General features: G+C 43.6%; 1 protein-coding gene across 1 annotated transcript in view; it reads right to left on the bottom strand.

The window, feature by feature from the left end:
- Nucleotides 1-7,733: 7,733 nt before the first annotated feature.
- LOC142907709 (uncharacterized) overlaps nt 7,734-16,154 on the bottom strand; it is a gene marked incomplete at its 5' end in the record, with an annotated part of 39,368 nt that continues 30,947 nt past the window's right edge. The window contains 2 exons of the mRNA XM_076057363.1: nt 7,734-8,444; nt 13,484-13,598. Of these exons, the coding sequence (XP_075913478.1) occupies nt 8,152-8,444; nt 13,484-13,598 (408 nt within the window). The remainder of the gene's footprint in view (nt 8,445-13,483; nt 13,599-16,154) is intronic.

The raw sequence follows: 16,154 nt of genomic DNA, 5'->3' as shown, positions 1-16,154 counted from the left end.
TGTGTCAGCCCTCTTGTCTATGTGTGTCAGCCCTCTTGTCTAAGTGTGTCAGCCTCTTGTTGTCTAAGTGTGTCAGCCTCTTGTCTAAGTGTGTCAGCCCTCTTGTCTAAGTGTGTCAGCCTCTTGTCTAAGTGTGTCAGCCTCTTGTCTAAGTGTGTCAGCCCTCTTGTCTAAGTGTGTCAGCCTCTTGTCTAAGTGTGTCAGCCCTCTTGTCTAAGTGTGCCAGCCTCTTGTCTAAGTGTGTCAGCCCTCTTCTCTAAGTGTGTCAGCCCTCTTCTCTAAGTGTGTCAGCCCTCTTGTCTAAGTGTGTCAGCCTCTTGTCTAAGTGTGTCATCCTCTTGTCTAAGTTTGTCAGCCCTGTTGTCTAAGTGTGTCAGCCCTCTTGTCTAAGTGTGTCAGCCTCTTGTCTAAGTGTGTCAGCCCTCTTGTCTAAGTGTGTCAGCCCTTTTGTCTAAGTGTGTCAGCCCTCTTGTCTATGTGTGTCAGCCCTCTTGTCTAAGTGTGTCAGTCTCTTGTCTAAGTGTGTCAGCCCTCTTGTCTAAGTGTGTCAGCCCTCTTGTCTAAGTGTGTCAGCCCTCTTGTCTTAGTGTGTCAGCCTCTTGTCTAAGTGTGTCAGCCCTCTTGTCTAAGTGTGTCAGCCCTCTTGTCTTAGTGTGTCAGCCTCTTGTCTAAGTGTGTCAGCCTCTTGTCTAAGTGTGTCAGCCCTCTTGTCTTAGTGTGTCCGCCCTCTTGTCTACGTGTGTCAGCCTCTTGTCTAAGTGTGTCAGCCCTCTTGTCTAAGTGTGTCAGCCCTCTTGTCTTAGTGTGTCAGCCCTCTTGTCTAAGTGTGTCAGCCCTCTTGTCTAAGTGTGTCAGCCTCTTGTCTAAGTGTGTCAGCCTCTTGTCTAAGTGTGTCAGCCTCTTGTCTTAGTGTGTCAGCCTCTTGTCTAAGTGTGTCAGCCCTTTTGTCTAAGTGTGTCAGCCCTCTTGTCTTGGTGTGTCAGCCTCTTGTCTAAGTGTGCCAGCCTCTTGTCTAAGTGTGTCAGTCTATTGTCTAAGTGTGTCAGCCCTCTGGTCTAAGTGTGTCAGCCCTCTTGTCTAAGTGTGTCAGCCTCTTGTCTAAGTGTGTCAGCCTCTTGTCTAAGTGTGTCAGCCCTCTTGTCTTAGTGTGTCAGCCCTCTTGTCTAAGTGTGTCAGCCTCTTGTCTAAGTGTGTCAGCCTCTTGTCTAAGTGTGTCAGCCTCTTGTCTAAGTGTGTCAGCCTCTTGTCTAAGTGTGTCAGCTCTCTTGTCTAAGTGCGTCAGCCTCTTGTCTAAGTGTGTCAGCCCTCTTGTCTTAGTGTGTCAGCCTCTTGTCTTAGTGTGTCAGCCCTCTTGTCTAAGTGTGTCAGCCCTCTTGTCTAAGTGTGTCAGCCCTCTTGTCTAAGTGTGTCAGCCTCTTGTCTAAGTGTGTCAGCCCTCTTGTCTAAGTGTGTCAGCCTCTTGTCTAAGTGTGTCAGCCCTCTTGTCTAAGTGTGTCAGCCCTCTTGTCTAAGTGTGTCAGCCCTCTTGTCTTAGTGTGTCAGCCTCTTGTCTAAGTGTGTCAGCCTCTTGTCTAAGTGTGTCAGCCCTCTTGTCATAGTGTGTCAGCCTCTTGTCTAAGTGTGTCAGCCCTCTTGTCTAAGTGTGTCAGCCTCTTGTCTAAGTGTGTCAGCCCTCTTGTCTAAGTGTGTCAGCCTCTTGTCTAAGTGTGTCAGCCTCTTGTCTAAGTGTGTCAGCCCTCTTGTCATAGTGTGTCAGCCTCTTGTCTAAGTGTGTCAGCCCTCTTGTCTAAGTGTGTCAGCCTCTTGTCTAAGTGTGTCAGCCCTCTTGTCTAAGTGTGTCAGCCCTCTTGTCTAAGTGTGTCAGCCTCTTGTCTAAGTGTGTCAGCCCCCTTGTCTAAGTGTGTCAGTCTCTTGTCTAAGTGTGTCAGCCTTTTGTCTTAGTGTGTCAGCCCTCTTGTCTAAGTGTGTCAGCCTCTTGTCTAAGTGTGTCAGCCCTCTTGTCTAAGTGTGTCAGCCTCTTGTCTAAGTGTGTCAGCCCTCTTGTCTAAGTGTGTCAGCCTCTTGTCTAAGTGTGTCAGCCTCTTGTCTTAGTGTGTCAGCCCTCTTGTCTAAGTGTGTCAGCCCTCTTGTCTTAGTGTGTCAGCCTCTTGTCTAAGTGTGTCAGCCCTCTTGTCTAAGTGTGTCAGCCCTCTTGTCTAAGTGTGTCAGCCCTCTTGTCTAAGTGTGTCAGCCTCTTGTCTAAGTGTTCAGCCCTCTTGTCTAAATGTGTCAGCCTCTTGTCTAAGTGTGTCAGCCCTCTTGTCTTAGTGTGTCAGCCCTCTTGTCTAAGTGTGTCAGCCTCTTGTCTAAGTGTGTCAGCCTCTTGTCTAAGTGTGTCAGCCCTCTTGTCTAAGTGTGTCAGCCTCTTGTTGTCTAAGTGTGTCAGCCTCTTGTCTAAGTGTGTCAGCCCTCTTGTCTAAGTGTGTCAGCCTCTTGTCTAAGTGTGTCAGCCTCTTGTCTAAGTGTGTCAGCCCTCTTGTCTAAGTGTGTCAGCCTCTTGTCTAAGTGTGTCAGCCCTCTTGTCTAAGTGTGTCAGCCTCTTGTCTAAGTGTGTCAGCCCTCTTCTCTAAGTGTGTCAGCCCTCTTGTCTAAGTGTGTCAGCCTCTTGTCTAAGTGTGTCAGCCCTCTTGTCTTAGTGTGTCAGCCCTCTTGTCTAAGTGTGTCAGCCCTCTTGTCTAAGTGTGTCAGCCCTCTTGTCTATGTGTGTCAGCCCTCTTGTCTAAGTGTGTCAGTCTCTTGTTGTCTAAGTGTGTCTGCCTCTTGTCTAAGTGTGTCAGCCTCTTGTCTAATTGTGTCAGCCTCTTGTCTAAGTGTGTCAGCCCTCTTGTCTAAGTGTGTCAGCCTCTTGTCTAAGTGTGTCAGCCCTCTTGTCTTAGTGTGTCAGCCTCTTGTCTAAGTGTGTCAGCCTCTTGTCTAAGTGTGTCAGCCCTCTTCTCTAAGTGTGTCAGCCCTCTTGTCTAAGTGTGTCAGCCTCTTGTCTAAGTGTGTCAGCCTCTTGTCTAAGTGTGTCAGCCCTCTTGTCTAAGTGTGTCAGCCCTGTTGTCTAAGTGTGTCAGCCCTCTTGTCTAAGTGTGTCAGCCTCTTGTCTAAGTGTGTCAGCCCTCTTGTCTAAGTGTGTCAGTCCTTTTGTCTAAGTGTGTCAGCCCTCTTGTCTATGTGTGTCAGCCCTCTTGTCTAAGTGTGTCAGTCTCTTGTCTAAGTGTGTCAGCCCTCTTGTCTAAGTGTGTCAGCCCTCTTGTCTAAGTGTGTCAGCCCTCTTGTCTTAGTGTGTCAGCCTCTTGTCTAAATGTGTCAGCCCTCTTGTCTAAGTGTGTCAGCCCTCTTGTCTAAGTGTGTCAGCCTCTTGTCTAAGTGTGTCAGCCTCTTGTCTAAGTGTGTCAGCCCTCTTGTCTAAGTGTGTCAGCCCTGTTGTCTAAGTGTGTCAGCCCTCTTGTCTAAGTGTGTCAGCCTCTTGTCTAAGTGTGTCAGCCCTCTTGTCTAAGTGTGTCAGCCCTCTTGTCTAAGTGTGTCAGCCCTCTTGTCTAAGTGTGTCAGCCCTCTTGTCTTAGTGTGTCAGCCTCTTGTCTAAATGTGTCAGCCCTCTTGTCTAAGTGTGTCAGCCCTCTTGTCTAAGTGTGTCAGCCCTCTTGTCTAAGTGTGTCAGCCCTCTTGTCTAAGTGTGTCAGCCTCTTGTCTAAGTGTGTCAGCCCTCTTGTCTTAGTGTGTCAGCCCTCTTGTCTAAGTGTGTCAGCCCTCTTGTCTAAGTGTGTCAGCCCTCTTGTCTTAGTGTGTCAGCCCTCTTGTCTAAGTGTGTCAGCCCTCTTGTCTAAGTGTGTCAGCCCTCTTGTCTAAGTGTGTCAGCCTCTTGTCTAAGTGTGTCAGCCTCTTGTCCAAGTGTGTCAGCCCTCTTGTCTAAGTGTGTCAGCCTCTTGTCTAAGTGTGTCAGCCCTCTTGTCTAAGTGTGTCAGCCTCTTGTCTAAGTGTGTCAGCCCTCTTGTCTTAGTGTGTCAGCCTCTTGTCTAAGTGTGTCAGCCTCTTGTCTAAGTGTGTCAGCCTCTTGTCTAAGTGTGTCAGCCCTCTTGTCTTAGTGTGTCAGCCTCTTGTCTAAGTGTGTCAGTCTCTTGTCTAAGTGTGTCAGCCTCTTTTCTAAGTGTGTCAGCCTCTTGTCTAAGTGTGTCAGCCTCTTGTCTAAGTGTGTCAGCCTCTTGTCTTAGTGTGTCAGCCTCTTGTCTAAGTGTGTCAGCCTCTTGTCTAAGTGTGTCAGCCCTCTTGTCTAAGTGTGTCAGCCCTCTTGTCTTAGTGTGTCAGCCTCTTGTCTAAGTGTGTCAGCCTCTTGTCTTAGTGTGTCAGCCCTCTTGTCTAAGTGTGTCAGCCCTCTTGTCTAAGTGTGTCAGCCCTCTTGTCTAAGTGTGTCAGCCCTCTTGTCTAAGTGTGTCAGCCTCTTGTCTAAGTGTGTCAGCCTCTTGTCTAAGTGTGTCAGTCTCTTGTCTAAGTGTGTCAGCCTCTTGTCTAAGTGTGTCAGCCCTCTTGTCTAAGTGTGTCAGCCTCTTGTCTAAGTGTGTCAGCCCTCTTGTCTAAGTGTGTCAGCCTCTTGTCTTAGTGTGTCAGCCTCTTGTCTAAGTGTGTCAGCCTCTTGTCTTTCTGCTGTGTTCTACAAAACAGTGGCAGTGAGACACACTCATTGATATTATTATTGTAGTAATAAACTATAATTATGATTACTACTATTATTGTAGTAATTAGTATAAACTAATTGTAATTATTATTGTAGTAGTAGTGTAGTAATCACTGTTATTATTGTTGTAATTATAAACTATAATAATTACACAATTATTATTGTAGTAATTATAAACTATCATAATTACACAATTATTGTTGTGGTAATTAACTATCATAATTACACAATTATTGTTGTAGTAATTATAAACTATCATAATTACACAATTATTGTTGTAGTAATTATAAACTATAATTATAATTACTACAATTATTATTGTAATTAAAAACTATCATAATTACACAATTATTGTTGTGGTAATTATAAACTATCACAATTACACAATTATTATTATAGTAATTATAAACTATCATAATTACACAATTATTATTGTGGTAATTATAAACTATCATAATTACACAATTATTGTTGTAGTAATTATAAACTATAATTATAATTACTACAATTATTATTGTAATTATAAACTATCATAATTACACAATTATTGTTGTAGTAATTATAAACTATAATTATAATTACTACTACAATAATTATTGTAGTAGTAGTGTAGTAATTGTTATTATTGTAGTAATTATAATTAACTATAATAATTATTATAATTACTACAATAATTATTATTGTAGTAATAGTGTAGTAATCATTGTTATTATTGTAGTAATTATAATTAACTATTATTACTACAATAATTATTATTATAGTAGTAGTGTAGTAATCATTGGTATTATTGTAGTAATTATTAACTATTACAACACTAATTATTATTGTAGTAGTAGTGTAGTAATTGTTACAATAATTATAGTAGTGTAATCATTGTTATTGTAGTAATTATAATTAACTAATTATAATTAGCAATAATTACTACAATATTGTAGTAGTGTGGTAATCATTGTTATTATTGTAGTAATTATAATTAACTATTACTACACTATTATTGTAGTAGTAGTGTAGCAATCATTGTTATTATTGTAGTAATTATAATTAACTATTACAACACTAATTATTATTGTAGTAGTAGTAGTGTAGTAATTGTTATTATTGTAGTAATTATAATATAATTATTATAATTACTACAATAATTATAGTAGTGTAATCATTGTTATTGTAGTAATTATAATTAACTATTACAACACTAATTATTATTGTAGTAGTAGTGTAGTAATTATTATTGTAATTATAATATAATTGTTATAATTACTACAATAATTATAGTAGTGTAATCATTGTTATTGTAGTAATTATAATTAACTAATTATAATTAACAATAATTACTACAATATTGTAGAAGTGTGGTAATCATTGTTATTATTGTAGTAATTATAATTAACTATTATCACTACAATAATTATTATTGTAGTAGTAGTGTAGTAATGTTATTATTGTAGTAATTATAATTACTACTACAATAATTATTATTGTAGTAGTGTAGTAATTATTATTACAATAATTATTATTGTAGTAGTAGTGTAATAATCATTGTTATTATTGTAGTAATTATAATAAACTATTATAACAAACTATTATAATTACTACAATAATTATTAGTGTAGTAATCATTGTTATTATTGTAGTAATTATAATAATAAACTAATTATAATTACTACTACAATAATTATTATTGTAATAGTGTAGTAATTATTACTACTACAATAATTATTATTGTAGTATTACAATTATTATTGTAGTGTAGTAATTATTATTAGAATAATTATTATTGTAGTAGTGTAGTTATTACTACAATAATTATTATTGTAGTAGTGTTTAGCCACCCGGCGCTCCGCTCGTTGTTGTGAGCGTCGCTCCTCCGCCCTCCGTTGTTGTTGGAGGGCGACTGCCTCCAACTGCCCAGTAGCATCCTTCACGAGCCTCCTCCACAGAGGCCGATCTTGACACCGCTGGTACCAGTCATCGGCAAGTCCACTCAGCTCCACGTCCTCCTGTATCACATCACTGGTGATGAACAAAAGCTGTTTCGGCATGCGGTGGCTGGGCATGCGGGCTACATGACCCAGCCATCGCAGCCTTGCCCGCCGGAGGAGCTCACCGATGGGACCTTGCCCAGATCTTTCAAGGATTTGTGAGCTCCTCACACAATCCAGTCTGGTTAAACCCAGGATGGATCGTAGGCAGGCCAGCCTAAATGTTTCTAACCGGGGAAGATGTTCCATTAGGGGGGGTCCACGTTTCACACACAGACTCACACACACACACACAGACTCACACATACACAGACACACACACAGACAAACACACACAGACTCACACACAGACACACACAGACTCACACACACACAGACTCACACACACACAGACTCACACACACACACAGACTCACACAGACACACACACACAGACTCACACACACACAGACTCACACACACACACAGACTCACACACAGACACACAGACTCACACACAGACACACACAGACTCACACACACACACAGACTCACACACACACAGACACACACACACACAGACTCACACACACACACAAAGACTCACATACAGACTCACACACACAATCACACAGACACACAATCACACACACACACAGACTCACACACAAAGACACACACACACAGACTCACACACACACACACAGACACACACACACACACAGACACACACACACAGACTCACACACACACACACAGACACACACACACAGACTCACACACACACACACAGACACACACACACAGACTCACACACACACAGACACACACACAGACTCACACACACACAGACTCACACACACACACAGACTCACACAGACTCACACACACACAGACTCACACACACACACAGACTCACACAGACTCACACACACACACAGACTCACACAGACTCACACACACACACAGACTCACACACACACACAGACTCACACACACAGACTCACACACAGACTCACACACACACAGACACACACACACAGACTCACAAACACACACAGACACACACAGACACAGACAGCTTTATTAACATATAGTTTTATTAATTATGACATCCAACGGAACTCCAAATAGGACAGTCGCCAGCGCAGAGAATCATCATCACCACCATCACCACCATCACCACCATCACCACCATCACCACCACAACCACCACCATCACCACCACCATCACCACCATCACCATCTCTATCTCCACCATCACCATCGTCACCATCACCATCACCACAATCACCACCACCTCCACCATCACCACCATCACCACCATCATCACCATCACCACCATCATCATCACCATCTCTATCTCCACCATCATCATCACCATCACCACCATCACCATCGTCACCATCACCACCATTACCATCACCACCATCACCACCATCACCACCACTACAACCATTTACCACCACCACCATCACCACCACCACCTTGACAACCACCCTAATCACCACCATCACCATCTTCACCACCATCACTACCATCACCACCATCATCATCTGCATCATCACCACCACCACTACCATCACCATCACCACCACCACTACCATCACCACCACCATTACCATCACCACCATCACCACCTTCTCCATCACCACCATCACCACCACCATCACCACCATCATCATCATCACCACCATCGTCACCACCATCATCATCATCACCACCATCAGGAATGTTTGCATGTCCGCTGAGTGTGAGACTGCCACTGTCCTGCTGAGAGGCAGCGTGGGGTCCTGGCGAGATGGGAACAACAACAACAACATCAACAACATCAACAACAACAACAACATCAACATCAACAACAACATCAACAACATCAACAACAACAACAACATCAACATCATCAACAACATCAACATCAACAACAACATCAACAACAACAACATCAACAACAACAACATCAACAACATCAACAATAACATCAACAACAACAACATCAACAACATCAACAACAACATCAACAACATCAACAATAACATCAACAACAACAACCACATCAACAATAACAACAACATCAACAACAACCACATCAACAATAACAACAACATCAACAACATCAACAACAACATCAACAACAACATCAACAACATCAACAACAACATCAACAACAATAACATCAACAACAACAACAACCACATCAACAATAACAACAACATCAACAACAACCACATCAACAATAACAACAACATCAACAACATCAACAACAACAACAACATCATCAACAACAATAACATCAACAACAACAACAACCACATCAACAATAACATCAACATCAACAACAACCACATCAACAATAACAACAACATCAACAACATCAACAACAACAACAACATCATCAACAACATCAACAACATCAACAACAACATCATCAACAACATCAACAACAACAACAACATCAACAACAACATCAACAACATCAACAACATCAACAACAACATCAACAACATCAACAACAACATCAACAACATCAACAACATCAACAACAACAATAACAACAACAACATCAACAACATCAACAACAACAACATCAACAACATCAACAACAACATCAACAACATCAACAACATCAACAACAACAATAACAACAACATCAACAACATCAACAACAACAACAACATCAACAACATCAACAACAACACCAACAACATCAACAACATCAACAACAACACCAACAACATCAACAACAACATCATCAACATCAACAACAACAACATCAACAACATCAACAACAACATCAACAACATCAACAACATCAACAACAACATCAACAACAACATCAACAACAACATCAACAACAACATCAACATCAACAACAACATCAACAACATCAACAACAACAACATCAACAACAACAACATCAACAACAACATCAACAACAACATCAACAACATCAACAACATCAACAACATCAACAACAACAACCGTGAGTGAGTGAGTCTCTCAGTAAGTGAGTGAGTAAGAGAGTGAGTCATTGAGTGAGTCAGTGAGTGAGTGAGAGCGTGAGTGAGTGAGAGAGTAAGTGAGTCAGTGAGTCAGTGAGTAAGTAAGTGAGCCTCTCAGTAAGTAAGTGAGTGAGTAAGTGAGTCAGTGAGTGAGTGTCTGAGTGAGTGAGTGAGTCTGTGAGTGAGTCTCTGAGCGAGTCTCTGAGTGAGTGAGTCTCTGAGTGAGTCTGAGTGAGTCTCTGAGTGAGTCTCTGAGTGAGTGAGTGTCTGAGTGAGTCTCTGAGTGAGTCTGAGTGAGTCTCTAAGTGAGTGAGTGAGTCTGTGAGTGAGTCTGTGAGTGAGTCTGTGAGTGAGTCTGTGAGTGAGTCTGTGAGTGAGTGAGTCTGTGAGTGAGTGAGTGAGTCTGTGAGTGAGTCTGTGAGTCTGTGAGTGTCTGAGTGAGTCTCTGAGTGAGTCTGTGAGTGAGTGAGTGAGTCTGTGAGTGAGTCTGTGAGTGAGTCTGTGAGTGAGTCTGTGAGTGAGTCTGTGAGTGAGTGAGTCTCTGAGTGAGTCTGTGAGTGAGTCTGTGAGTGAGTCTGTGAGTGAGTCTGTGAGTGAGTGAGTCTGTGAGTGAGTGAGTGAGTCTGTGAGTGAGTGAGTGAGTGAGTCTGTGAGTGAGTGAGTCTGTGAGTGAGTGAGTGAGTCTGTGAGTGAGTCTGTGAGTCTGTGAGTGTCTGAGTGAGTCTGTGAGTGAGGCTCACCACCTGCAGGCTGATTTGTAGTCCACTGGGTGAGTCTGTGAGTGAGTGAGTGAGTCTGTGAGTGAGTCTGTGAGTGAGTCTGTGAGTGAGTCTGTGAGTGAGTCTGTGAGTGAGTCTCACCACCTGTAGGCTGATTTGTAGTCCACTGGGTGAGTCTGTGAGTGAGTCTGTGAGTGAGTCTATGAGTGAGTGAGTCTGTGAGTGAGTCTGTGAGTGAGTGAGTCTGTGAGTGAGTCTCACCACCTGCAGGCTGATTTGTAGTCCACTGGGTGAGTCTGTGAGTGAGTCTGTGAGTGAGTGAGTCTGTGAGTGAGTGAGTCTCTGAGTGAGTCTCTGAGTGAGTGAGTCTGTGAGTGAGTCTGTGAGTCTGTGAGTGAGTCTGTGAGTGAGTCTGTGAGTGAGTCTGTGAGTGAGTGAGTCTGTGAGTGAGTCTGTGAGTGAGTGAGTCTGTGAGTGAGTCTGTGAGTGAGTGAGTCTGTGAGTGAGTCTGTGAGTGAGTGAGTCTGTGAGTGAGTCTGTGAGTGAGTGAGTCTGTGAGTGAGTCTCTGAGTGAGTCTCTGAGTGAGTGAGTCTGTGAGTGAGTGAGTCTGTGAGTGAGTCTGTGAGTGAGTGAGTCTGTGAGTGAGTCTGTGAGTGAGTGAGTGTCTGAGTGAGTCTGTGAGTGAGTCTCTGAGTGAGTCTGTGAGTGAGTCTGTGAGTGAGTCTGTGAGTGAGTCTGTGAGTGAGTCTGTGAGTGAGTCTGTGAGTGAGTCTGAGTGAGTCTCTAAGTGAGTGAGTGAGTCTGTGAGTGAGTCTGTGAGTGAGTCTGTGAGTGAGTCTGTGAGTGAGTCTGTGAGTGAGTCTGTGAGTGAGTGAGTCTGTGAGTCTGTGAGTGAGTCTGTGAGTGAGTCTGTGAGTGAGTCTGTGAGTGAGTCTGTGAGTGAGTGAGTCTGTGAGTGAGTGAGTGAGTCTGTGAGTGAGTCTGTGAGTGAGTCTCTGAGTGAGTCTCTGAGTGAGTCTGTGAGTGAGTGAGTCTCTGAGTGAGTCTCTGAGTGAGTCTGTGAGTGAGTGAGTCTGTGAGTGAGTCTGTGAGTGAGTCTCACCACCTGCAGGCTGATTTGTAGTCCACTGGGTGAGTCTGTGAGTGAGTCTGTGAGTGAGTGAGTCTGTGAGTGAGTGAGTCTCTGAGTGAGTCTCTGAGTGAGTGAGTCTGTGAGTGAGTCTGTGAGTCTGTGAGTGAGTCTGTGAGTGAGTCTGTGAGTGAGTCTGTGAGTGAGTGAGTCTGTGAGTGAGTCTGTGAGTGAGTGAGTCTGTGAGTGAGTCTGTGAGTGAGTGAGTCTGTGAGTGAGTCTGTGAGTGAGTGAGTCTGTGAGTCTGTGAGTGAGTCTGTGAGTGAGTCTGTGAGTGAGTCTGTGAGTGAGTCTGTGAGTGAGTGAGTCTGTGAGTGAGTGAGTGAGTCTGTGAGTGAGTCTGTGAGTGAGTCTCTGAGTGAGTCTCTGAGTGAGTCTGTGAGTGAGTGAGTCTCTGAGTGAGTCTCTGAGTGAGTCTGTGAGTGAGTGAGTCTGTGAGTGAGTCTGTGAGTGAGTCTCACCACCTGCAGGCTGATTTGTAGTCCACTGGGTGAGTCTGTGAGTGAGTCTGTGAGTGTCTGAGTGAGTCTGTGAGTGAGTCTCACCACCTGCAGGCTGATTTGTAGTCCACTGGGTGAGTGAGTGAGTGAGTCTGTGAGTGAGTCTCTGAGTGAGTGAGTGAGTCTGTGAGTGAGTCTGTGAGTGAGTCTGTGAGTGAGTCTCACCACCTGCAGGCTGATTTGTAGTCCACTGGGTGAGTCTGTGAGTGAGTCTGTGAGTGAGTCTGTGAGTGAGTCTGTGAGTGAGTCTGTGAGTGAGTCTCACCACCTGCAGGCTGATTTGTAGTCCACTGGGTGAGTCTGTGAGTGAGTCTGTGAGTGAGTCTGTGAGTGAGTCTGTGAGTGAGTCTGTGAGTGAGTCTGTGAGTGAGTCTCACCACCTGCAGGCTGATTTGTAGTCCACTGGGTGAGTCTGTGAGTGAGTCTGTGAGTGAGTCTGTGAGTGAGTCTGTGAGTGAGTCTGTGAGTGAGTCTGTGAGTGAGTCTCACCACCTGCAGGCTGATTTGTAGTCCACTGGGTGAGTCTGTGAGTGAGTCTGTGAGTGAGTCTGTGAGTGAGTGAGTCTGTGAGTGAGTCTGTGAGTGAGTCTGTGAGTGAGTCTGTGAGTCTGTGAGTGTCTGAGTGAGTCTGTGAGTGAGTCTCACCACCTGCAGGCTGATTTGTAGTCCACTGGGTGAGTCTGTGAGTGAGTGAGTGAGTCTGTGAGTGAGTCTGTGAGTGAGTGAGTGAGTCTGTGAGTGAGTCTGTGAGTGAGTCTCACCACCTGCAGGCTGATTTGTAGTCCACTGGGTGAGTCTGTGAGTCTGTGAGTGAGTCTGTGAGTGAGTCTGTGAGTGAGTGAGTGAGTCTGTGAGTGAGTCTGTGAGTGAGTCTCACCACCTGCAGGCTGATTTGTAGTCCACTGGGTGAGTCTGTGAGTGAGTCTGTGAGTGAGTCTGTGAGTGAGTCTCTGAGTGAGTCTCTGAGTGAGTCTGTGAGTGAGTGAGTCTCTGAGTGAGTCTCTGAGTGAGTCTGTGAGTGAGTGAGTGAGTCTGTGAGTGAGTCTGTGAGTGAGTCTCACCACCTGCAGGCTGATTTGTAGTCCACTGGGTGAGTCTGTGAGTGAGTCTGTGAGTGAGTCTGTGAGTGAGTCTGTGAGTCTGTGAGTGAGTCTGTGAGTGAGTCTCACCACCTGCAGGCTGATTTGTAGTCCACTGGGTGAGTCTGTGAGTGAGTCTGTGAGTGAGTCTCTGAGTGAGTGAGTCTGTGAGTGAGTCTGTGAGTGAGTGAGTGAGTCTGTGAGTGAGTCTGTGAGTCTGTGAGTGAGTCTGTGAGTGAGTCTCACCACCTGCAGGCTGATTTGTAGTCCACTGGGTGAGTCTGTGAGTGAGTCTGTGAGTGAGTCTCTGAGTGAGTGAGTCTGTGAGTGAGTCTGTGAGTGAGTGAGTGAGTCTGTGAGTGAGTCTGTGAGTCTGTGAGTGAGTCTGTGAGTGAGTCTCACCACCTGCAGGCTGATTTGTAGTCCACTGGGTGAGTCGGCTCAAAGTCTTCGGCTTCCAGCGAGGAGGTGGAGGAGCCTCATCGGTAGATTCCCCTCCTACATCCACCTCATCACCCTGACTCACAACATCATCATCATCACCATCATCATCACTTACATCATCACCCTGAATCACAACATCATCACCATCACCAACATCATCACCATCACCATCACTTACATCATCACCCTGAATCACCAACATCATCACCATCACCATCACCAACATCATCACCATCATCATCACTTACATCACCTACATCATCATCACCATCATCATCACTTACATCATCACCCTGAATCACAACATCATCACCATCACCATCACCAACATCATCACCATCATCATCACTTACATCATCACCATCATCACCATCACCATCACTTACATCATCACTTACATCACCAACATCATCACCATCATCATCACCATCACTTACATCATCACCCTGAATCACAACATCATCACCATCACCATCACTTACATCATCACCAACATCATCACCATCACCAACATCATCACCATCACCAACATCATCACCATCACTAACATCATCACTAACATCATCACCATCACCACCATCATCACCATCACCAACATCATCACCATCACTAACATCATCACCATCACTAACATCATCACTAACATCATCACCATCACTAACATCATCACCATCACCAACATCATCACCATCACCAACATCATCACCATCACCAACATCATCACCATCACTAACATCATCACCATCATCATCACCATCACAATCATCATCACCAACATCATCACCATCACTAACATCATCACCATCACTAACATCATCACCATCACCAACATCATCACCATCACTAACATCATCATTAACATCATCACCATCACTAACATCATCACCATCATCACCATCACCATCACTTACATCATCACCATCACTAACATCATCACCATCACCAACATCATCACCATCACCAACATCATCACCATCACTAACATCATCACCATCACCATCACTTACATCATCACCATCACTAACATCATCACCATCACCAACATCATCACCATCACTAACATCATCATTAACATCATCACCATCACTAACATCATCACCATCACCAACATCATCACCATCACTAACATCATCACCATCACTAACATCATCACCATCACTAACATCATCACCATCACCAACATCATCACCATCACTATCATCACCATCATCATCACCATCACTAACATCATCACCATCACTAACATCATCACCATCACTAACATCATCACCATCACTAACATCTTCACCATCACTAACATCATCACCATCACTAACATCATCACCATCACTAACATCATCACCATCACCAACATCATCACCATCACTAACATCATCATTAACATCATCACCATCACTAACATCATCACCATCATCACCATCACCATCACTTACATCATCACCATCACTAACATCATCACCATCACCAACATCATCACCATCACCAACATCATCACCATCACTAACATCATCACCATCACCATCACTTACATCATCACCATCACTAACATCATCACCATCACCAACATCATCACCATCACTAACATCATCATTAACATCATCACCATCACTAACATCATCACCATCACCAACATCATCACCATCACTAACATCATCACCATCACTAACATCATCACCATCACTAACATCATCACCATCACCAACATCATCACCATCACTATCATCACCATCATCATCACCATCACTAACATCATCACCATCACTAACATCATCACCATCACTAACATCATCACCATCACTAACATCTTCACCATCACTAACATCATCACCATCACTTACATCACCATCACCACCATCACCACCATCACTAACATCATCACCATCACTAACATCATCACCATCACCAACATCATCACCATCACTAACATCATCACCATCACTAACATCACCATCACTAACATCATCATTAACATCATCACCATCACTAACATCACCATCACCAACATCACCATCACCAACATCATCACCATCACTAACATCATCACCATCACTAACATCACCATCACTAACATCATCACCATCACTAACATCACCATCACCAACATCATCACCATCACTTACATCATCACCATCACTAACACCATCACCATCACTAACATCATCACCATCACTAACAACATCACCATCACCAACATCATCACCAACATCATCACCATCACTAACATCATCACCATCACTAACATCATCACCATCACTAACACCATCACCATCACTAACATCATCACTAACATCATCACCATCACTAACATCATCACCATCACCAACATCATCACCATCACTAACATCATCACCATCACTAACATCATCACCAACATCATCACCATCACTAACATCATCACCATCACTAACATCATCACCATCATCATCACCATCACAATCATCATCACCAACATCATCACCATCACTTACATCATCACCATCACTAACATCATCACCATCACCAACATCATCACCATCACCAACATCATCACCATCACTAACATCATCACCATCATCACCATCACCATCACTTACATCATCACCATCACTAACATCATCACCATCACCAACATCATCACCATCACCAACAT

This window comes from Petromyzon marinus, chromosome 82 (genome assembly GCF_048934315.1).
Source record: "Petromyzon marinus isolate PM22_M1 ecotype Great Lakes invasive population chromosome 82, UKy_Petmar_22M1.pri1.0, whole genome shotgun sequence".
Taxonomy (NCBI): domain Eukaryota; kingdom Metazoa; phylum Chordata; class Hyperoartia; order Petromyzontiformes; family Petromyzontidae; genus Petromyzon; species Petromyzon marinus.
This window is presented reverse-complemented; position numbering and strand designations above follow the sequence as displayed.